Source organism: Pollachius pollachius (assembly GCF_949987615.1).
Source record: "Pollachius pollachius genome assembly, chromosome: 7".
Taxonomy (NCBI): domain Eukaryota; kingdom Metazoa; phylum Chordata; class Actinopteri; order Gadiformes; family Gadidae; genus Pollachius; species Pollachius pollachius.
Window position 1 is genome coordinate 2,212,006 of NC_136940.1, and position 23,963 is coordinate 2,235,968.

Here is a 23,963-nt window from a genome sequence, read left to right on the forward strand (position 1 = left end):
TCCCGTCTGTCTGTCTGTCCCTCCCGTCTGTCTGTCTGTCTGCTCCTCCCGTCTGTCTGTCTGTCTGTCTGCTCCTCCTGTCTGTCCGTCTGTCTGCTTCTCCTGGCTGTCTGCCTGCCTGCCTGTCTGTCTGCTCCTCCTGTCTGTCTGTCTGTGTGCGCGCGTGCGCGCCCACAACGCCCTCTTTTATTGTGTGTGTGTGTCTGGGATCGCTCTGCTGTCCGGTGGTTCGTCCGTCGACTTTGCCCCGCAGCTATCTGGGGGGGGGGGATTTGTCACTGTGGTTACGAGTGAGTGCTTGTTAAATGGGAGCGGGAGAGAGAGAGTGTAGACACAGGAGACACAGCCGTCCAGTGTGTGTTGAGATCAGGAGTTCAAACCCTGAGGGGTGACTCTCAGAGAGGTCCTGTTCTATTCCGGTCTGTTTCAGGAGAACAGGGTCGTCGTGTTGTCCTCCTCACAGAGACTGGGAACACTGGGACAAACGCCTCAAATCAGAAGGAACTCAAACCGTGACTTCTGTCTGGGCTGTGGGACGGAGACACGAGACCACCGGCTCAATGACGTCTTTATGGGCAACGTGCACTGTTGTTTACCGACCGACTGGACACACACACACAGAGAGCAGATGTGGGCAGCAGATGAATATGTCTCTGTGATGACGCTTGTTGTGATGGTGGTGGTGCTCTGGTGTCCCCTAGCTCTATTAATAGAGCCTCCTCGGGCAGAAGTACAGTGGGCTGATATAGTGGCGCTGGTGTACTGTATAACTAGGTTTAGTCTCAATAACACAGCGCATAATAAGCACACTGGAGTCACACTTGTTTATCGTTAGCCTCATTGCATAATTGCCTAAGTCATTTAATTCTGCTAAAGTTCTGCCTGGGATTCACAAAGTCGTTATTATCACCACAAGGGAATGGACGCAGCATAAACAAACAAGCTCATTGTAATGCAAAATGTTGAAGACATTAGAACGGTGTGTGGCTCAGGGGGTAGGGCGGGTCGGCTGGTAACCTGAAGGTTGCTAGTTCGATCCCTGAGTAATCCCCTTGTCCCTGAGTAAGGCGCCTCACCCTGACTGCCCCCGACGAGCCGGCTGTCGCCCTGCGTGGTCGACTCCGCCGTCGGTGTGTGAACGTGTGCGTGAATGTGAGGCGGTGTCGCGTTATGTTGTGAGGCAGTCCGCCTACATGAGGGGGTGTTCACGGCGCCCCTCTCCCTCCAGACCTACACGGGATCCATCCTGGTGGCGGTGAACCCCTACAAGGTGCTGCCCATCTACACGGCGGAGCAGGTGCACATGTACACAGACCGGCGTCTGGGAGAGCTGCCCCCCCACGTGTTCGCCATCGCAGACAGCTGCTTCTTCAACATGAAGCGCAGCCAGAAGAACCAGTGCTGCGTCATCAGGTCGGTTCACTGGTTCTGGTCTTGGTTCTGGTCCGTCTCTGGTTCTGGTCTGTTGTAGTTCTGGATCTGGTTCAGGTCTGGGTCTGATCTTTGATGGGCCTGGTTCATGAGGGGCGTTCTCGTCTGGTCTAGTTCTGATCCGGATCTGGTGTGTTTGTGGTTCTGGTGAGTTTCAGACCCCATGAGAGTGTCTGATGCATAGGATATTGTGTTATGCAGTTATATATGTTACACATAACTACATAACACAATATCCTGTGCATCAGACATAAGAGGGTTGTTACAAATGTTGTTCCTCTTGAAGTTGTTGTTTGGTTTGGGGTCCTGAGAATAGTTTCAGTATAAAACTATTCTCCTCTTCCTCCTGCTCTTTCACCTCCCCTCCTCCTCTCCCCCCCTGCGCTTCCATCCTCCTCCTCCTCCTCCCCCTCTCCCCCCCCCCTCCTCAGTGGGGAGTCAGGAGCAGGGAAGACGGAGAGCGCTAAGCTGATGCTCCAGTACCTCGCCGCTGTCAGTGGACAGCGCTCCTGGATCGAGCAGCAGATCCTGGAGGCTAACCCCATCTTGGAAGGTACTACCTAACCCCACCTAACTACCTAACCCCATCCTGGAAGGTAGAAAACACCACCTCACTACCTAACCCCACCTAACTACCTAACCCCCCCTAACTACCTAACCCAATCCTGGAAGGTACTAACTAACACCACCTTACCACCTCACCCCACCTAACTACCTAACCCCATCCTGGAAGGTATCTAACCCCACCTAACTACCTAACCCCGCCTAACTACCTGTTAGGCAGGGGTTCTCAACCACCGGTCCGCGGACGGTTCTGGGTCGCGGAGCATTGGCCACCGGGCCGCAGAGATTTCGAAATATACCCCAAAAAAGGATAAAAAAAATAATAATTACACAGTATATCACAGTCGTGTTATATATACAACCTGACTGTGTCCCCAGCCTTCGGGAACGCTAAGACCATCCGCAACGACAACTCCAGCCGCTTCGGGAAGTACATCGACATCAACTTCAACACGCAGGGCGCCATCGAGGGGGCCCGCATCGAGCAGTACCTGCTGGAGAAGTCCCGCGTCTGCCGGCAGGTGAGACCACAGAACACAGTTACCACTCAACTCAGACCCCAGCCTGTCATTTGTCCTCACCTCCGTCAGGCTAGCCAGCTCATCTTCATAGTAACTTTGGTTATTGAAACTGTTCTCAATCACTCAGTGGAAGCTTGTACTGCATCGTCAGACCGTACTCGGACCCCTCACTGTTTTTACCAAGCACTCGGCCCCACCCCAGACGTTGCTGCAGGGCTGTTAGAGTTCTAAACCGGGTTGTCTCTGTAAGTTAGTGAGTTTGATTCTTAACCGTGGCCCTGGTCCCGTCCTGTAGGCCCCGGAGGAGAGGAACTACCACATCTTCTACTACATGCTGGTGGGCATGACGCCGCAGCAGAAGACAAAGCTGTCCCTTGGGAACGCCAGTGACTACAACTACCTCACCATGGTAACCACATCTGACACACCTTAACTGGAATAAGCACTGAATCTCAGTCCCTTTGTACATGAATGAAAAAGCTTGTTTGAAAAGTCTTCTTATTGTCAATAAACAGATGCTTTACATCACAGATGGCTAAATTAGAGTAACAGCTAGCCAGGATTTATTATTTAACTTGTATAACAGCAATTTCTAAATTCTTAAATAAAACGGTAACTTAACCAGCTAGCTGAGTGATATTTAAACCACTAGCTGAGTGACATTAAACAAATTTGATAAGCTCCTAGATTTAATTAAAGGGTAAGTGTTATGTTATGTGTCATCTAAAGTGTCAGGGTTCTCTCATTGTAGGTCGCGCTGTAAGTGTCGTCAAGAATTCAGCTTAGTTTAATTCTTGAATTGATTGACTCGATTTAATTCATTTTATTTCAGGGGAAGTGCACAACCTGTGAAGGCCGCGATGACTTCACGGAGTACAGCCACTTCCTGTCCGCCCTGAAGATCCTGATGTTTTCAGACAGCGACTCCTGGGAGATCTCCAGACTCCTGGCCGCCATCCTGCACCTCGGGAACATCAAGTTTGAGGGTCAGTGAAACACGACTTCCATCCTCCTCACACTAACAGGCCTCAAAGTAACAACACAACTTTATTATCACATAGATAGTTACAACACAACTATATTAACACGTATATAGTTACAACACAACTTAATTAACTTAAAGATAGTTACGACACAACTTTATTAAGACATATATAGTAACAACACAACTTAATTAACGCATAGATAGTTACGACACAACTTTATTAAGACATATATAGTAACAACACTACTTTATTAACACATAGATAGTTACAACACAACTTTATTAACACATATATAGTAACAACACTACTTTATTAACACTTAGATAGTTACAAAACAACTTTATAAACACATATGTAGTGATAACACACACAACCCACCTGGTCCAGCCTTTGTCATTTATTCGTTCTCTCCTTTGTTGTGACTTAAGGCACCAGTGCCAATAACCTGGAGGGCTGTGACATCATCGAGTCCACCCATTTCAACATGGCGGCTAAACTGATGGAGGTAAGGGTTCCTGAGGCCTCGTTTGACTCCTCACTAGCTGTCACAACCCATACCTACCCACTGGTGACATCCCATAACCTTCCTGATTACCCAGTGGGCCGTGCCAACTGGTAGGTTTGATCTACCCATCTTGACCCGGGATGAACTCTCCCACTTGTGATGTCACCAGTGGATCGTTTTTTCGGTTTTGATCTAGTCGACTAAACGGGGAATCCTTTAGCCTTGGCTTGAGGAGAGCAGTTCAGATGTCGGCCGTCAGGCTGCAGGGGATTCCGACCTGAGGCCTCTGCTTCTGCTCCGGTGTCCAGGTGAACGCCAAGGTGCTGGAGAAGAGCCTGACCCAGAGGTCCTTCCAGACCAACCGGGAGAGGGTGATCACGTCCCTGAACTCGGAGCAGGCCCTGGACGGGAGGGACGCCTTCGTCAAGGTAACCCCCCCCCCCCCCCCCCCCCCGAGACCAGTCAGGGTAGAAGACCCCCCCACCCCCTAGACCGGTCGCTGAGGGGAGAAGCTCCGTATGGATAGAGGATTCTCTGGCTGTTTGTGGCTCCTAGAGAAGCTCATGAGCGACCTGACTCAGCAGAGCTACTGCTGACCGTATCTCATCTTATCGTAGAAGACCCTCTGGGTAAGGGTCCTCGTGGACCTCTTCTCAGGTTAGGTGACCTAGCTGGTGTTAAGACGACGCTTGTTTTCTCTTTGGTACCCCCCCCCCCCCCCCCCGACCAGGCCATCTACGGACGGCTGTTCATCTGGGTGGTGGACAAGATCAACTCGGCCGTGTTCAAACCCCTGCCAGAGGACAGCGAGGAGGTCCACCAGTGCATCGGCCTGCTGGACATCTTCGGCTTCGAGAACTTTGTGAAGAACAGGTTTGTCAACAACAACAACAACAACAACAAGCACAAGTCAGCGGTACTGTAAGGGTACTGTTTCCCACACTTGTTTTGACTCTGTCGGTCTGTGGGGTCTCTGTGGGTCTTTGTGCGTCTTTGTGGGGTGCGTGTGTGTCTGCGTGTCGTAGCTTCGAGCAGCTGTGCATCAACTTTGCAAACGAGCAGCTGCAGCAGTTCTTTGTGCGGCACGTGTTCAAGCTGGAGCAGGAGGAGTACTCCCGGGAGGGCGTTGTCTGGACACACATCGATTACAACGACAACCAGCGGACGCTGGACGTGCTGGCCAGCAAGCCGCTCAACATCCTGGCACTCATCGACGAGGAGAGCAGCTTCCCCAAGGTGGGATCATTAACATGACATCGTGTGTACGGGTCTACAATACCAGATCTACAGTACAACACTATATCTAGTAATAATGGTTGATTTATCTTAGAAATATGCAATACTGATTCAGAATACAAGAGCTTCTGATATGAGTATATGTAATATTGCAGTTCTAGTATTGTATTTCTAGTTGGAAATACATACGACACTGATGTTTACATTGTATGAAAAGGAGGGAAATTGAATCAATAGTTTGCATTATTGTGGTTTAATAATCCATAGTTCTTTCTGACTACTTCCATCTTCCATCCCACCCCATAACTCCCTCCAAAAAGAAGTACAATCAATGTTTTGCTTAGAATTATCCAATTAGGACTCATTCGAGTGAGAGGGACCTGTTTGTTTGAGACACAGGTAACGTGATAAGATATAAAGGCCTACAACAGTGACTATAGCTCTGGGAGGCTAAACAGTCTGCACCGTCTGTACGTCTGCAGGGGACGGACGGCACCATGATGCAGAAGGTCAACAAGCAGCATGGGAAGGGAGACATCTACATGGCGCCCAAGAACGACCACGAGAAGCAGTTCGGGATCCGCCACTTCGCTGGCGTGGTCTTCTACAACTCCCAGGGTGCGGTCGCTTTGGTTGACCTTCCGTTTGAAAGTGCTTCGTTGTTGTTTTTATCGAGTCTGAAACTTATTCTGATGGTTTTCTCTTGACATTAACAGAATTTGAGAAAAGTAATTATCCTGTTGAGGATTGTATCTAAATTCTAGTTATCTAAATTCTCCGGAATCTTAAAATAAATATACGTTTTTCATTAACTGAATTGTAGAGTAAACCTTCCTCTGTTTGTACATCTTCCCTTTTTGTGTGTTTCAGGTTTCCTGGAGAAGAACCGTGACGCTCTCAGCGCCGACGTGATCGAACTGGTCGAGACGTCCACCAACCAGCTCCTCAAACAGGCCTTCAAGGCCGAGCTGGCGCCTGGAACCGCAAGGGGCGCGGGCAATTCTCGGATGACCATGACCACCCCCAAGAACTCCCTGAGGGTGAGGGCTGCGCCACTAGCTTTAGCTCAAACACTGAAGGTTCATGCTAACTGTCGGCCCAGCGGCTCAGGGGTTAGCATTGTTGCCACACGGTTACCATGTAAACTAGTGTCAAACCTCCTGGGGCGTTGACGGGTTTGTCCTGCGTTGTGTCCGCTCTTTATTACACATGAATGTTGTTAGAAACTGAGATAAGGTACGATAAGGTGAGATTAAGTAACATGCAATGAGATAATTCCCTCAATCTAAGATAGCCCTTGACCCTGAGCATGGCACATTAAACCAAAAGTTTGATAGTTGGCTGAAGAGCTAAATATAGTTAATATGTTTAATCAGAGAGTTAGGTCAAGACGAAGCCAAACACTTGAATACAGAGTTGTAGGGTTGAATAAACAGTAAAGTGCAGCGAAAGAGGTAACTAAGAGTGAACTGAAGCGTGTTAATTTATTAACATGCTTATTGTCCCCCTGACCCGACAGCTGGGGCCCGACGGTAAGAAGCGCTCCCCCACCCTGATCGGTCAGTTCCGCAAGTCGCTGGAGGCCCTGATGAAGGCGCTGGCCGCTTGCCAGCCGTACTTCATCCGCTGCATCAAGCCCAACGACCTGAAGCAGCCCGAGGTGAGAGGCCCCCCCGGGGCGAGACCCCACCGGGCCGGGGGAGCTGGGATCAGTGGTGTCTCTGGCTGCATGTCTCTCAGTGGTTCTGATTCTGATACAGTATAGCACTCTACTTTATGACTTTGAAGCGCTTTGACAGGCAACTCACATGCTTAAGGATTAACAGTGCAATTACAAAATGTTGTAATGCGAGCATGTCAACAAATTAAGGTGTGTGTGTGTGGTTATCTATATATGTGTGTGTGTGTTTGTCAATGCCTGTGTGTGTGTGTGTGTGTGTGTGTGTGTGTGTGGTGTGTGTGTGTGTGTGTGTGTGTGTGTGTGTGTGTGTGTGTGTGTGGTTATATGTGTGTGTGTGTGTGTGTGTGTGTGTGTGTGTGTGTGTGTGTGTGTGTGTGTGTTTGTGTCAATGCCTGTGTGTGTGTGTGGTTATATGTGTGTGTGTGTGTGTGTGTGTCCATGCCTGTGTGTGTGTGTGGTTATATGTTTGTGTGTGTGTGTGTGTCCATGCCTGTGTGTCTGTGTGTGTGTGTGTGTGTGTGTGGTTATATGTTTGTGTGTGTGTGTGTGTGTGTGTAGTTCTTCGACAGGGACCTGTGCATGCGTCAGCTGCGTTACTCTGGGATGATGGAGACGATTAAGATCCGGAAGGCGGGCTTCCCGATCCGGTACTCCTTCCAAGAGTTCCTGGAGCGCTTCCGCGTGCTGCTGAACACGGCTACCTGCGACCCCAAGACCGTCAGTCAGCTTTATTAACTCAGGGTTACAACACAACTTCATAACGCAACTTTATTAATGCATGATTACAACAAAGCTTTATAACAAGAGTTACAACTAAACTTTATTAACACAGGGCTACAACACAACTTTATAACTCAAACTTATTAACACATGGTTACAACACAACTTGATTTACACAGGGTTACCACACAACTTTATTAACACAGGGTTACCACACAAATTTATTAACACAGGGTTACCACACAACTTTAACACAGGGATACCACACAACTTTATTAACACAGGGTTAAAACACAACTTAATTAACACATGGTTACAACAGACCTTTATAACACAACTTTATTAACACAGTTACAACACAACTTTATTAACTGGTCCTTACAACACAAATGTATTAACGTTGTATTGATGTATCGTGCCTATTGGTTTGGGTATGTTTCAGATTCAGAGCTTAACTTTCTCATAGCGTCTGAGTCTTAGAAAGAACTATGAGTCAGTACTTCCAGGGATACAATATAAGATGTCTGCCTGGCTGTTTGTTCTCAGGAGAGCACGGATAAGTGCTGTGAGATGATCTGTAAGACCTTCCTGTCCGGAGAGGGACACTGGAGGAGAGGGCGGTCCAAGATCTTCCTCAAGGTGCCTACCCTCTCTCCACCTATCACACGCCTTCATCACACTCTCTCCACCAATCACACGCCTCATCAAACTCCCTGAACCAATCAGATTCCTTCATAATGGTCCCTCATCTGACCAATGAGATTCCTTTATCACAGACCCAAACTCAATTAGATTCCTTCAAAACATCCAATCAAATCCCTTCACAGCTTACTCACGGCCCATCCCATTCATGTCAATTGCCAAGAAGGAACCAATGAATGATCAATACCTTTTCAGGACTTCCACGACACGATGCTGGAGCTGGAGAGGATGAAGAAGCTGAACGAGAAGGCCCTGGTGATCCAACGGGTCCTGAGAGGCATCAAGTACAGGTCAGCACTCATTCATATAGACCCCGCCCCCGTCATCTGGCCCCGCCCCCGTCCTCTGGCCCCGCCCACGTCCTCTGGCCCCGCCCTGACGACCTGTCCGTCTCTCTGACAGGAAGCAGTTCCTGAGGAAGAAGGCGGCTGCGCTGATGATCCAGAAGCACTGGAGAGGACACCAGGGCCGCAAGATCTACCGAGTGGTCAGTCCCGCGGTCGCCTGCCCCCGGGCTTATGGTGGAGCTAGTGTCGGCTATAGAGTGCTGTCTGCTTACACCTGCAGTGTGTTGCTACTATATCTTGGACAGGGGTCTAACCTTCCTGAGTCACTTTGGTTGAAAGAGACTCGGGGAAGCTAAATGACTCCACACCAGAAGGACGTCCACTGCAGGCATGACTTTCATACGTATGTCTCTGTATACGTTTAGGCACGCATGGCCGGTATTCACCGTTAATACCTGTATCGTAACCCATTATACCCTGTTTCATTGATACTTCTCTGTAAGGGAGGGAAGGGGGGGGGGGGACTTGGGGGTAAACTGTCTCTTTGCTATGACCTTGTTTCACAGAATGTCTCAATTTCATTTTTTGTGTTAGGTGTATATCGGCTATCTCAAAAAAAAATAAATAAATCACTGAGCGGTGACCCTCCCCCTCCACCCTCCAGGTCCAGATCGGTCTGACCCGCCTCCAGGCCCGCGTGCGCTCCCGCCAGATGCAGCACAAGTACCAGAAGAAGAGAGAGGCGGCCATGGTGCTCCAGGCCAGGGTCCGCGGCATCAATGCCCGGAAGGAGTGGCGGCGCAAGAAGGCGGCGGTGGTGCTGCTGCAGGCCTACACCCGGGGGGCACTGGCCCGCCGCGCGGTCAGCAAGATGAAGAGAGACGTACGCTGGTTCCGCCATCGCTTTCCGCTAAAACGATTCGTTTAAGAACTTAGTTTTAATGTGCCCTGAGGGCAATTTGGCACTTAAAGCCAAGGTCTTAAACTAGCCTGGCTGCTTAAGCTATTGTTCTGAGGACAGTTTAGCACTTAAAACTAAGTTCTTAACGAGCATTGCTACTTAAACAAATGTTCGGTGGGCAGGTTAGCACTTAAAACGAAGTTCTTTAACTAGCCTGGCTAGTTAAGCTATTGTTCTAAGTGCAAATTAGCACCTAAAGCTTGTTTTTAGTTCCTAAACCAGGCTGGCTACTCACTTTATCGTCCTGGGGACAATGTAGCACTCAAAGTCGAGTTTGTAAACCAACTGGCCAGGTGAACTATTATTAACGGTTGCTGTGATCGTAGCATTGCAACAACAAACCTTATTATGAGTTATCATGGTTCGTAAATTGTTTGTTCTTGACGAATTGTTTGTACGTTAAGAAGGCTCAAGTCAAGCATTTTTTGAAGTTGTCCGACATTGGAAATGGCCCCCAGAACACAGGAGTCCGCTCTTCCCCCCCCCCCAGGGGTTCCTCTCGGCTGCGGAGCGGCGGGCGGAGGAGCTGGCGTCCCTGGAGCGGCAGCGGCGGCTGAACGAGGCCCTGAGGAGGCAGCGGGAGGCAGACGCCAAGGCCCAGGCCAACCCCCTCAGCGACCAGGAGATGGTCGACTACATGTTCAACTTCCTGCCCCCGGCGGGGGGCAACCAGGATGGACAGGGCCCCGACGGCTTCAAGGTCAGGGTCGGTCCGTTGTGGGGGTCGTGGGGGCCCGGTCCCAGACAGAAGGTTCTGGGGGGGGGGGGGGGACCCCTCGTTCTGTCTGTCTCACTGTCTGTGGGATGTGTTCTCACGGTGAATGGACGGCCTTTATATAGCGGTGAATGCAGTGAATAGGTGAATAATAATTAAATGGGTGAACGTTAGTTATATAGTTAGCGCTTTAAGTGGCCACTGGTTAGAAAAGTTGGAACCACTAAAAGCGCACACAATATTGCCTAACATGGGGAGGAGGTGCGAGGGGATGTCTCAGGATGTCACGGAGCACTCTGCATGCCATCAGGGATTAGGACGTCCCCGGAATGAAGTCGCTCTTTGAGGATGGATATATGAAGATACGTGATCGGAATATAGATTCATCCTGAGACGGACGGTTAGACGTTCCAGAGCCCCAGTTAAATATCTCCATCCCGTGGTTGAACTATAAACAGTTCGATGTTCAGAAGGTCAGTTAGAGATCTCCACGTGGTTGAACTGGAGACGGTTAGACGTTCAGAGGGTCAGTACGAACATCGCCGTGAGGTGGACCCAGAGCCGGCGGGATGTTCAGCCCCCCATGTGTCTCCTCTAGGACCTGGAGCAGCGGAGGATGGTCCCTGAGACGGTGGACCTGGACGAGCTCCCCATGGAGGAGCAGGAGCTCTCCTCGGACGAAGAGGAGGACCTGGACGAGTACTCCTTCTCCAAGTTCGCCTCCATGTCCTTCCAGGGCGCGGCCACAGCCACGCACGTCCGCCACCGCCTCGCCCAGCCGCTGATCCACCACGAGGACGAGGGAGACGTACAGGTACACGCACAGGCAGACAGGCAGACAGACAGACAGACAGACAGACAGACAGAACCCCATCCAGGTACACACACACACACCTCCTTAACCAAGTCTAGGTACACACACACACACACCTCTTTAACCCAGTCTAGGTACACACACACACACACCTCTTTAACCCAGTCTAGGTACACACACACACACACCTCTTTAACCCAGTCTAGGTACACACACACCTCTTTAACCCAGTCTAGGTACACACACACACACCTCTTTAACCCAGTCTAGGTACACACACACACACCTCTTTAACCCAGTCTAGGTACACACACACACCTCTTTAACCCAGTCTAGGTACACACACACACCTCTTTAACCCAGTCTAGGTACACACACACACCTCTTTAACCCAGTCTAGGTACACACACACACCTCTTTAACCCAGTCTAGGTACACACACGCACCTTAACCCAGTACAGGACACACACACACACACACACATATCCTCAATGCAGTCCAATTACACACACACACACACACACCCTCAACGCAGTCCATTTACACACACACACACATGCGCGCACACCTCCCCGAGTGTAGTTGTGGATGACTCCACCTCAGCCCTTGAGCCCTTCCAGTGGCTCCCTCTCTAACCATGTCCCCCCAGGCCTCCCTGACGGTGTGGTGGATCATCCTGCGGTTCATGGGGGACCTCCCAGAGCCCAAGCAGAGGGTGAACCCCCTGGCCCCGGGGGGCCCGGGCTCCAGGGGGGCCACCACCCTGCCCCAGGACCTGGCCTCCAGGAACGACCGGCGCCTCAGTCACATGGTGGGCCTGGACCAGGTGGGTGAGGTCACTTCCTGTCACACAGGAAGCAGGAAATCAAGCTGATGTTGATTCTGTGTGATGTCTCTTAAGGGATTTGAATGCACTTTTTTAAGAGACCATTAGGCACTAATTAAAAATAGTTGTTTTGGTCGGTTACAGTTAAATGTACAGTTACAATTAGTTATCCATCACGTCCTTTTATCCGAAGTATGAGTTAAAGTTACGCTGAGAACAGGAACAAAGCAGCTCTAGGGATAAGTAAAGCAATGCTTTACTTGGATGCATTTACATTTACCTTGAGGGCTTTTAGCAGACGCTTTTATCCAAAGAGACTTACAAGTACATTTGTCAGAAGAAAGAGAAACAACAATATATCGCTGTCAGTACAGTAAGGATGTTCATAGAACCAAGAGCAAAACACTTACTATCACTAGGTTAACCCATTCCCCGTATACAACAGAGATAGCTAGGATAAGACGCTACACAATGCTAAGTACTATTTTTAAGTGCCAGGATGTACAACATACTGTAAGTGTGTAAGAGGGGTGGGGGGGCGTTTGGGGAGAAGGCTATGAAGAGTCCAGGTGACCTCTGAACAGGATGCTTGATCTCCCCCTGATCCTCCCTCACCCCTTTCCCTCTCTCTCTCTCTCTCTGCCCCAGCGAGTGTTGAGGGGTAAGAAGGACGGAAAGCCCTCGCCCGTCGCCGAGGAGTCGTCGTCGTCGCCGGCGACCGGCCGGAAGACCTCCATCTTCACCGACATGATGTCCCGGAACAGAAAGGCCTCCACGGCCCCCAGCGAGGTGGTCACCGGCGGGAAGGTCTCGGAGGGCGTTCCCCGCGTCAGGAAGGGCTCCATGTTCACCGACCTGATGACCCGCAACAAGAAGGTCGGCGCCATCCCGGAGAACAAGGTCCCGGAGGCGGCCGACGGCGCCGCCAAGTCAGAGGAGGTGAGCTGCCGGTGGAGCCGTTTGATCGGGATGTTACAGTGAGCCGAGGAAGACAGAAGTAGCTGCTACATTAGCCGTTAGCTGCTACGTTAGCCGTTAGCTGCTATGTTAGCCATTAGCTGTTAGCTGCTATGTTAGCCATTAGCTGAATTTTCCTTCCCGCCATTTTTGTTTTGTGTATGCCTGATTATTAAATTCGACTGGTTTTAAAGGTACAATATCTCATTTCTGCCACAAGGGGGCTGTAAACCAACTTATGTTGAGTCACGTGAATTCAAGTCGTATCATTTAATTCTTATGAAAGTACTACAAGTAACGAAAGCTAACATATCGTCAATTTGCTCATAGTAAGCTAGATCAATGTTGTCCGTTAGTCACTTTTTATACCAGAAAAAATACTATTTTTAATCGTTGCGCCTGATTGGCTCAAAAGAGTGTCAGATAATTTCACAATCGTGGTTAGTATGATCGGTTTTCTATCTGAAATCACTGCAGTACCCCATGTTGCACCACATAGGGTGCTGTTTAGAGTTGAGAGTTCAGTGTTCGCTGGCCCTAACTCCTGACCTTCCCCTACAGTCGGACAGCAACGCGGCCCTGTCCAATGAAATGATGGCGGTGGATTCGACCTCACTGGAACGACCAATGACGGCCCTCGAGAAGCTCCACATCATCGTGGGATACGCCATCGTCCGCCGGGACCTCAGGTGACGGACGGCTCCGGTTTTCCCGCCTCGAAAAGACGTCTTTGGTTGGGAGTTTTTCCAACATTCCTGTTGTTCCATGTTCTCCTCAGGGATGAGATCTACTGCCAGATCTGCAAACAGCTGGAGGGGAACAACAACAAGAACAGCTACTACCGAGGATGGATCCTCCTGTCCCTCTGTCTGGGCATCTTCCCCCCCACCGAAAAATTCGTCAAGGTACCCCCACCTCACCTTCATCAAGCTCTCAATCTTCTTCACCCTCTTCCTCACCATGAAGAGGGTCCTGCATTCGCTTGACATCGTCTAGTTTGCTCTACACAGAACATGCATAGCAAATCTCAATTCCTAGGCATGTTGTGAGGACGTTGATTTTTACATACATTCACATTCTGCATGTATATTTTATTTCTACACCTCATTGTCTAAATAGATATGTTTTAATTTGTATTACCGCCTTTTGACGCCTTTTGTTTCCTGTCTCAGCAATCTTAACCCCTGAACCGTTTGTGATACTTCAATTTCGTACCTCCACATAAGTAAAGGGGTTCTAACGGTTGTATTTCTATGTTTGCGTCCTCAGTACCTGCAGAGCTTCATCCGCTCCGGGCCGGGCGGCTACGGGCCGTACTGCGTCGAGCGGCTGAGACGGACCGCCTCGAACGGGGTCCGCGGGGAGCCCCCCAGCTGGCTGGAGCTCCAGGTGGGTGGGGGGACCCCTGGGAGTAATGGATTACATTAGAGAGCAATGGATTACATCAGAGAGTAATAGATTACATTAGAGAGTAATGGATTACATCAGAGAGTAATGGATTACATTAGAGAGTAATGGATTACATTAGAGAGCAATGGATTACATCAGAGAGTAATGGATTACATCAGAGAGTAATGGATTACATCAGAGAGTAATGGATTACATCAGAGAGTAATGGATTAAATTAAAGAGTAATAGATTACATAAAAGAGTTATAGATAACATCAGAGAGTATATTGTTGTGGCAGTCGGGAGCCACATCCACTCTCTAATTTCCTCTTCCCTCCGCCTCCCGTTGCTAGGCAACCAAGACCAAGAAGCGCATGACGGTGACTCTGACCCTGATGGACGGCCGCACCATCAGCGTGCCCGTGGACTCCGCCTCCACCTCCGGCGAGATCTGCCAGATGTTGTCCCAGAAGATCCAGCTGAAGGACTCGTTTGGCTTCTCGGTGTACGTGGCTCTCTACGAGAAGGTGAGTGCCTGTCTGGAGGCGGAGCTGCTGATTTTAGCATGTTCTGGAATCCCACCATGGGCTCACATTGTCATCACTGCCCTATTTCCTTCTAAGATCTTCAGAAGAACAGTGTAGTGTGTGCGTGTTCTCGGATTACTCTCTGTTCTCCTCATCCTGACGTTCTCCTCTCCTGTCTCCGAACGTTCTCCTCTCCTCTCCTCTTCCTGATGTTCTCCTCTCCTGTCTCCTGACGTTCCCCTCTCTCTCCTGACGTTCTCCTCTCCCCTCCTCTCCTCTTCCTGACGTTCTCCTCCTCTCTCCTGACGTTCTCCTCTCTCCTCCTCTCTCCTGACATTCTCCTCTCCTCTCTCCTGATGTTCTCCTCCTCTGTCCTGACGTTCTCCTCCTCTGTCCTGACGTTCTCCTCCTCTGTCCTGACGTTCTCCTCCTCTCCTCGTCCTGACGTTCTCCTCCTCTCCTTATCCTGAAGTTCTCCTCCTCTGTCCTCCTCTCTCCTCTCTCTGGACGTTCTCCTCTCTTCATCCTGATGTTCTCCTCCTCTCTCCTCCTCTTTCCTCCTCTCTCCTGACGTTCTCCTCCTCTCTCCTGAAGTTCTCCTCTCCTCTCTCCTTATGTTCTCCTCTCTCCTGACGTTCTCCTCCTCTGTCCTGACGTTCTCCTCCTCTCCTCATCCTGACGTTCTCCTCCTCTCCTCATCCTGACGTTCTCCTCTCCTCACCCTGACGTTCTCCTCCTCTCTCCCCCTCAGGTGTGGGCGCTGGGCAGCGGGCGGGAGCACGTGATGGACGCCATCTCTCAGTGTGAGCAGGAAGTGAGGCGTAAGGGCGGGCAGGAGCAGCACGCCCCCTGGCGCCTCTACTTCCGCAAGGAGGTGTTCGCGCCGTGGCACGACTGCAAAGACGACGCCGTCAGCACGGAGCTCATCTACCGGCAGGTCATCCGCGGCCTCAAGTTCGGAGAGTACCAGTGCAGGAAGGTGAGCGCATCGGTCCGGGCTGCCCAGAGTGCCGGAGAACGGATCACAGAGTCTGAGTCTCAGGCCAGAGGCTCTGATGAACCCTAACCCCTAGCTACCTGTGCTGTCGATTCTCTGCTCCACTTCCTCCTCCTCCTCCTCCTCCTCCTCCTCCTCCTCCTCACCATCTTCTCAATGCTCGTCCAAACTGGCACAAAATGTAGTGCCAAAAAAAGTGTATATTCCTAATTCAACATATCATGTACTATATAACAGAAACGGACTAGTTTGCCGTTAAAGATGGTTTTCTCTCTCAACTTGTCATCAAGTGTAGGCTGGTGTGCATAAAATCCTACTATTATATTATTATATTAATTATATTTAATGTATTGAAGGAAAACAACTAAACTACAGATGTGATTCTAGTGATTGTAACTCTATCTAACCAATCAGACCCTGAGGGAGCAGCACCAGTAGGGCCCGCCTCCTTTAGGCCCCTCCCTTTTTCTTAAACCTTGGTTCCTCCCGCCCGGTCCCCTCCACAGGAGGACGACTACGTGGAGCTGACGACCAAGCACCTGTACATCCAGCACGGCCGGGCCGGGGCAGCGGAGCAGGTGAAGGCCGCCGTCCAGGACGCCATCAGCAGCTCCCTGCTGGAGGCCAAGCCCGAGGACAAGTGGGTCCAGATGGTCAGCACCGCCCACACCCAGGTCAGTCTCAGGAAGACTGCAGCACGCGCGTCCGGCCGCGGCCACAGCGTCCCCGTAGGAGGAGTGGTGGTACTGCAGGGCGGTTTTCTGGGGCTGTTGACTGAATTTAGTTGAATCAAAAAAAAACATAGGTTCGCACAAAACGCACAAAAGTCTGAAATCATATCACTTGCCTTATCTTGGCAGCATTGTGACTTAATACATGATGATGAAGGATACAGCCAGTGCATCCATCTTATCACGGTGGGCCCCAAGTGAGAATGGACCTCCTGACCCTAGCAGTGTTAGTGCCTTGCACCACCGGTCAGACCAGAAGAGCATGTCTGCGTGGTTCTGGCCTTCAGGGCTTGTATAACATCAGACCAGGGTTCATGTGTTCATGTCTGCGTGGTTCTGGCCTTCAGGGCTTGTATAACATCAGACCAGGATCCAGGGTTCATGTGTTCATGTCTGTGTTGTTCTGGCCTTCAGGGCTTGTATAACATCAGACCAGGATCCAGGGTTCATGTGTTCATGTCTGCGTGGTTCTGGTCTTCAGGGCTTGTATAACATCAGACCAGGGTTCATGTGTTCATGTCTGCGTGGTTCTGGTCTTCAGGGCTTGTATAACATCAGACCAGGGTTCATGTGTTCATGTCTGCGTGGTTCTGGCCTTCAGGGCTTGTATAACATCAGACCAGCATCCAGGGTTCATGTGTTTATGTCTGTGTTGTTCTGGTCTTCAGGGCTTGTATAACATCAGACCAGGGTTCATGTGTTCATGTCTGCGTGGTTCTGGCCTTCAGGGCTTGTATAACATCAGACCAGGATCCAGGGTTAATGTGTTCATGTCTGCGTGGTTCTGGCCTTCAGGGCTTGTATAACATCAGACCAGGGTTCATGTGTTCATGTCTGCGTGGTTCTGGTCTTCAGGGCTTGTATAACATCAGACCAGGATCCAGGGTTCATGTGTTCATGTCTGCGTGGTTCTGGTCTTCAGGGCTTGTATAACATCAGACCAGGGTTCATGTCTGCGTGGTTCTGGCCTTCAGGGCTTGTATAACATCAGACCAGGGTTCATGTGTTCATGTCTGCGTGGTTCTGGTCTTCAGGGCTTGTATAACATCAGACCAGGGTTCATGTGTTCATGTCTGCGTGGTTCTGGTCTTCAGGGCTTGTATAACATCAGACCAGGGTTCATGTGTTCATGTCTGCGTGGTTCTGGCCTTCAGGGCTTGTATAACATCAGACCAGGATCCAGGGTTCATGTGTTCATGTCTGCGTGGTTCTGGCCTTCAGGGCTTGTATAACATCAGACCAGGGTTCATGTGTTCATGTCTGCGTGGTTCTGGTCTTCAGGGCTTATATAAGGCTGGGGATGAGAATGCCATGAAGACCGATGTGGTGGAATACGCCCGCAAGAACTGGGCCATGTTCTTCTCCAGGTTCTTCGAGGTGGTCAAGGTCTCGGGTAGGACGATGTCATTTTCAATACTCAGTACTTCAGTACTTTGATCGATCACAGACTTGTAAAACTCTTTGGGACACAAGTAACGTAAAACTAGGTGACAAAATACATACTGTAAACACATGTCAAAGCGTTGCATTATAGCATCAAAATGGCCGTCTCGCGTGAAAGTGGGGCTGTTACTCTAACTCGTCTGACCCACTCAGGCCCGGCGCTGGCCAAGAGCCGCTTCATCGTGGCCATCAACTGGACCGGGATCACCTTCCTGGACGAGAGGGAGCGACGGCTGGTGGAGCTGAGCTACCCTGAGGTCACCGGGGTCAACACCGTCAGGTAGGAGGAGCCTCAGGGTGTGGTCAGCACCGTCAGGTGGGAGGAGCCTAAGAGTTTGGTGAACACCGTCAGGTGGGAGGAGCCTCAGGGTGGGGTCAGCACCGTCAGGTGGGAGGAGCCTAAGAGTTTGGTGAACACCTTCAGGTGGGAGGAGCCTAAGAGTTTGGTGAACACCGTCAGGTGGGAGGAGCCTAAGTTTGGTGAACACCGTCAGGTGGGAGGAGCCTAAGAGTTTGGTGAACACCGTCAGGTGGGAGGAGCCTAAGATTTTGGTGAACACCGTCAGGGGTTGACAAAGGGACCGGGGATGCCAATTCCTCCAGGCCATTCTGTGGTTGCCTCAGGACCTCTGACCTCCGACCCCTCCTGTGTCCTGACCAGGGACTCTAAGTCGTCCGCCCACTCGGTGTGCCCTCTGACCTCTGACCCCTCCTGTGTCCTGACCAGGGACTCTAAGTCGTCCGCCCACTCGGTGGTTGACCTCTGACCTCCGACCCCTCCTGTGTCCTGACCAGGGACTCTAAGTCGTCCGCCCACTCGGTGTGCCCTCTGACCTCTGACCCCTCCTGTGTCCTGACCAGGGACTCTAAGTCGTCCGCCCACTCGGTGGTTGACCTCTGACCTCTGACCTCCGACCCCTCCTGTGCCCTGACCAGGGACTCTAAGTCGTCCGCCCACTCGGTGTGCCCTCTGACCTCTGACCTCCGACCCCTCCTGTGTCCTGACCAGGGACTCTAAGTCGTCCGCCCACTCGGTGTGCCCTCTGACCTCCGACCCCTCCTGTGTCCTGACCAGGGACTCTAAGTCGTCCGCCCACTCGGTGTGCCCTCTGACCTCTGACCTCTGACCTCCGACCCCTCCTGTGTCCTGACCAGGGACTCTAAGTCGTCCGCCCACTCGGTGTGCCCTCTGACCTCTGACCTCTGACCTCCGACCCCTCCTGTGTCCTGACCAGGGACTCTAAGTCGTCCGCCCACTCGGTGTGCCTGCTGACGCTGCGTGGAGACTTCACGCTGAGCGGGGCGATGACGGAGGACCTGGCCGCCCTGGTGCTGGTGTTCCTGGCCGGGCTGCGGGAGCGCTCCCAGTACGCCGTCACCCTGAAGGACGCCAGCAGCCCCGGTAGGACCCCCCGCTGCTGCCGGCTTTACACCTCGGGAGTTTAAACCACTTTAGTTACGATACCACCTTGGTTTACACCAGTTTACTTTAAACCAGTTTAGTTATGATACAAGTTACATTTACACCTCTGTAGTTTAAAACAGTTTAGTTCAAAATATTAGGTTGGTGCACACCAGTTTAGTTTAGAATACGACTTTGGTTTACACCAGTTAAGTTTAAACCAGTTTAGTTTATAAAAGGACTTTGGTTTACACCACTTTAGTTTCTAATATGAGTTAAGTTTAAAACAGTTTGTGCAAATCATCTTAGTTTACACCTCTTTAGTTTATGGTAGTTTAGTTTATGTTCCCATAAACAGGGGTTTATTTAATCCAGTTTAGTTTACTTTATGCCACATTTGTTTATACCAGTTCATTTGTGTGTTTATTTAATTTCTGTTTATACCCGTTTAGTTTAAACTCATTCATTTTAAACCTGTTTAATTTACACCAGTTTAGTTTACCCCAGTTTAGACAGCCTTGTTATGGATCTGAGTTAACCGGTGGGGCTCCCGCTGTCTGCAGACGACGTGACGCTGCTGAGCTTCAAGAAGGGCGAGCTCCTGGAGCTGCTGAAGGACAAGGAGTACTCCCTGGAGCGCGGCTGGGTGAAGGCCCGCAACGACCGCACGGGCAAGAGCGGGGCCGTGCCCGCTGAGGCCATCCTCATCCTGCCCACTCTCAGCAAGCCCACCAACCAAGTCATGGTACCACACCTCTACCTGCCCTACCAGAACCATCTACCTACCGCTAGTACCATAACTATCACAGAACAGCACGTCTACCTGCCCTACCAGAACCATCTACCTACCGCTAGTACCATAACTATCACAGAACAGTACCTCTACCTGCCCTACCAGAACCATCTACCTACCGCTAGTACCATAGCTATCACAGAACAGCACCTCTACCTGCCCTACCAGAACCATCTACCTACCGCTAGTACCATAACTGTCACAGAACAGCACGTCTACCTGCCCTACCAGAATCATCTACCTACCGCTAGTACCATAACTATCACAGAACAGCACGTCTACCTGCCCTACCAGAACCATCTACCTACCGCTAGTACTATAACTATCACAGAACAGCACGTCTACCTGCCCTACCAGAACCATCTACCTACCGCTAGTACCATAACTATCACAGAACAGTACCTCTACCTACCCTACCAGAACCATCTACCTACCGCTAGTACCATAGCTATCACAGAACAGCACCTCTACCTGCCCTACCAGAACCATCTACCTACCGCTAGTACCATAGCTATCACAGAACAGCACGTCTACCTGCCCTACCAGAACCATCTACCTACCGCTAGTACTATAACTATCACAGAACAGCACGTCTACCTGCCCTACCAGAACCATCTACCTACCGCTAGTACCATAGCTATCACAGAACAGCACCTCTACCTGCCCTACCAGAACCATCTACCTACCGCTAGTACCATAACTATCACAGAACAGCACCTCTACCTGCCCTACCAGAACCATCTACCTACCGCTAGTACCATAACTATCACAGAACAGCACGTCTACCTGCCCTACCAGAACCATCTACCTACCGCTAGTACCATAACTATCACAGAACAGCACGTCTACCTGCCCTACCAGAACCATCTACCTACCGCTAGTACTATGACTATCACAGAACAGCACGTCTACCTGCCCTACCAGAACCATCTACCTACCGCTAGTACCATAGCTATCACAGAACAGCACCTCTACCTGCCCTACCAGAACCATCTACCTACCGCTAGTACCATAACTATCACAGAACAGCACGTCTACCTGCCCTACCAGAACCATCTACCTACCGCTAGTACCATAACTATCACAGAACAGCACGTCTACCTGCCCTACCAGAACCATCTACCTACCGCTAGTACTATAACTATCACAGAACAGCACGTCTACCTGCCCTACCAGAACCATCTACCTACCGCTAGTACCATAACTATCACAGAACAGTACCTCTACCTACCCTACCAGAACCATCTACCTACCGCTAGTACCATAACTATCACAGAACAGCACCTCTACCTGCCCTACCAGAACCATCTACCTACCGCTAGTACCATAAATATCACAGAACAGCACCTCTACCTGCCCTACCAGAACCATCTACCTACCGCTAATACCATAACTATCACAGAACAGCACCTCTACCTGCCCTACCAGAACCATCTACCTACCGCTAGTACCATTACTATCACAGAACAGCACGTCTACCTGCCCTACCAGAACCATCTTCCTACCGCTAGTACCATAACTATCACAGAACAGCACCTCTACCTACCCTACCAGAACCATCTACCTACCGCTAGTACCATAATCCCATGAATAACTATAATGACTGCTGCTAATACCATGAATGTTATAGATCTACTATCCCCTAACTATCTCTAATTCCATAACTATTCATTTAGGTCATATAAAACACCATAGATATGATGAATAGTTTCATAAGTCTAACCATGAGCGGTACCATAAAACATGTACCTTAAGTGTTGTCCAGGTTGTGATGATGCTATTGGGGGGTACGATGATGAAGAACCTTTTAAATGTCTGTGTGTGTTGGTTGTGGTGATGATGATGATGCTGATGAAGATGATGACTCTGAGGAGGATGATGATGATGGTGTGTGTGCTTTGCAGAACCTGCTGAACCTGTCTCCAGACCAGAGGAAGAGTGCGATCCAGCAGACAGACACCACAGAGAAGGTCGCCCTCACCTCCCTGAAGGAGTTCTCCATCGAGTACTTCAGGTCTGTCTCTCTGACCGTCTGTTTGTCTGCCTGTCTGTCTGACCGTCTGTCTGTCTGTCACTTTGGTCTCCCTGTGGGTGTGTCTGTCTGACCGCCTGTTTCCCTCTCTGGACTCAGTGTGTGTCTGTCTGACTGTCTGCCACTCCATGTCTCACTGCGTGTCTGTCTGTCTGCATGCCGAGCAGTTGCATTCTGTCCGTCGGTATGTCATGTGTCCGTCTGTGTGTCTGAGCGTCAGTCTGACATTGCAGTCCCTCCCTGAAACCTCTCTGGACTCGCTGTCTGTCTGTCTGTCTGTCTGTCTGTCTGTCTGTCTGTCTGTCTGTCTGACTGACTGACTGACTGACTGACTGACTGACTGACTGACTGACTGACTGACTGACTGACTGTCTGCCACTCCCTCCTCTCCAGGCAGCCCACCAAGGACGTGAACCGCCAGGTGATGTCTAAGAACGCGGGGCCGGAGCGACTGTGGGTCCACTCCCGTGAGCCCCTGAGGCTTCCCCTCCTTCGCAGGCTGGCCAACAACGCGGACCTCAGCACCAAGGCCTGCCTGGCCTTCACCGATATCCTCCCCGTGCCCGCCACGCCTTCCCCCAGTGCTCGGGAATGGGTTCCGTCTTATTGTGTCTGATCTCAGCCCAGAGGTTCTGGGTTCGATCCCCCAAGTCTAAAGTCTACCTGTATGCGTCCTAGAGCAGGATGACCCCTACCTGACTGTGGACATCCTACAGCCAGACGACGTTTGGATGGTAAAGAGTGTAAGACATGTAGCATGTGTGATATGCAGGTTTGAGGTTCTCCGATAGAGCTTGTAGGTGTTGCTCGGTGACAGACTCGGATGTAAGATTTTAATTCAATACCGATATTCTATGTTTTCGTGTGCAGAGCTTGGGGATATGGACAAAAATCCCCAAGGCCCGCAGTCAGTATGACAGTATTATTTAGGCTGATGCTCAGGCAGTACAAATGAACGTATGTCTCTATGATAACTATCAGCAGTGATCGTAGGCTCTGACAGCTGTTACTCACAGTAGTAGTAACATCCTCATCACCGTTACCATCATCATCTTCACTGTTGTGACCCCTTGACTGCTGCTCACCGATCCTCAAGTACATGGGCGACTACCCCACCAAGCAAAGCCAGAGCTCCCTGGAGCTCACCGACCAGATCTTCGGACCGGCCACCCAGAACGAGGCGCTCCGAGACGAGATCTACTGCCAGATCATGAAGCAGATGACCAGCAACAACAACCGGTAGACACCTGTGCTTCACACTGTTACCCCATCCTACTCACTGTTACCCCATCCTACTCACTGTTACCCCATCCTACTCACTGTTACCCCATCCTACTCACTGTTACCCCATCCTACCCGCTGTTACCCCATCCTACTCGCTGTACCCCATCCTACCCGCTGTTACCCCATCCTACTCACTGTTACCCCATCCTACCCACTGTTACCCCATGCTACCCACTGTTACCCCATCCTACCCACTGTTACCCCATCCTACCCACTCATAATAAACAACAAAACGTTTTTTAATTAGAATTCGATTTTATATTACAATTTTACGCTGTAAGGTGATTTGTTTTTCTAGCAGCTAACGGAAGGTTTTGGGGTCAAGAATGAACAGCTCTACCATGTCCTGGTCTATGAGGATAGTGTTTAGGGTCAGGGACTAGGGGGTATGGCTCATCGTTGGTTGGATGACCCGCCCCCCTGTGTGTTGTGACCCAGGTTCAGCCTGGAGCAGGGTTG

General features: G+C 50.6%; 1 protein-coding gene across 1 annotated transcript in view; it reads left to right on the top strand.

Moving 5' to 3' along the window:
* Positions 1–23,963, top strand: part of myo7ba (myosin VIIBa) — a gene marked incomplete at both ends in the record, with an annotated part of 33,550 nt that overhangs the window by 1,898 nt on the left and 7,689 nt on the right. The window contains 35 exons of the mRNA XM_079740346.1: positions 1,229–1,413; positions 1,863–1,984; positions 2,374–2,516; positions 2,812–2,925; positions 3,349–3,506; positions 3,938–4,007; positions 4,316–4,435; positions 4,738–4,880; positions 5,033–5,243; positions 5,726–5,861; positions 6,114–6,283; positions 6,763–6,903; positions 7,483–7,641; positions 8,191–8,283; positions 8,542–8,636; positions 8,749–8,833; positions 9,298–9,516; positions 10,085–10,294; positions 10,908–11,123; positions 11,773–11,949; positions 12,598–12,888; positions 13,468–13,595; positions 13,685–13,811; positions 14,176–14,295; positions 14,649–14,822; positions 15,574–15,801; positions 16,326–16,493; positions 17,832–17,943; positions 18,147–18,273; positions 19,229–19,395; positions 19,959–20,140; positions 22,093–22,202; positions 22,614–22,779; positions 23,317–23,459; positions 23,943–23,963. The exon at positions 23,943–23,963 is cut by the window's right edge and continues 135 nt beyond it. Of these exons, the coding sequence (XP_079596472.1) occupies positions 1,229–1,413; positions 1,863–1,984; positions 2,374–2,516; positions 2,812–2,925; positions 3,349–3,506; positions 3,938–4,007; positions 4,316–4,435; positions 4,738–4,880; positions 5,033–5,243; positions 5,726–5,861; positions 6,114–6,283; positions 6,763–6,903; positions 7,483–7,641; positions 8,191–8,283; positions 8,542–8,636; positions 8,749–8,833; positions 9,298–9,516; positions 10,085–10,294; positions 10,908–11,123; positions 11,773–11,949; positions 12,598–12,888; positions 13,468–13,595; positions 13,685–13,811; positions 14,176–14,295; positions 14,649–14,822; positions 15,574–15,801; positions 16,326–16,493; positions 17,832–17,943; positions 18,147–18,273; positions 19,229–19,395; positions 19,959–20,140; positions 22,093–22,202; positions 22,614–22,779; positions 23,317–23,459; positions 23,943–23,963 (5,231 nt within the window). The remainder of the gene's footprint in view (positions 1–1,228; positions 1,414–1,862; positions 1,985–2,373; positions 2,517–2,811; positions 2,926–3,348; positions 3,507–3,937; positions 4,008–4,315; positions 4,436–4,737; positions 4,881–5,032; positions 5,244–5,725; positions 5,862–6,113; positions 6,284–6,762; positions 6,904–7,482; positions 7,642–8,190; positions 8,284–8,541; positions 8,637–8,748; positions 8,834–9,297; positions 9,517–10,084; positions 10,295–10,907; positions 11,124–11,772; positions 11,950–12,597; positions 12,889–13,467; positions 13,596–13,684; positions 13,812–14,175; positions 14,296–14,648; positions 14,823–15,573; positions 15,802–16,325; positions 16,494–17,831; positions 17,944–18,146; positions 18,274–19,228; positions 19,396–19,958; positions 20,141–22,092; positions 22,203–22,613; positions 22,780–23,316; positions 23,460–23,942) is intronic.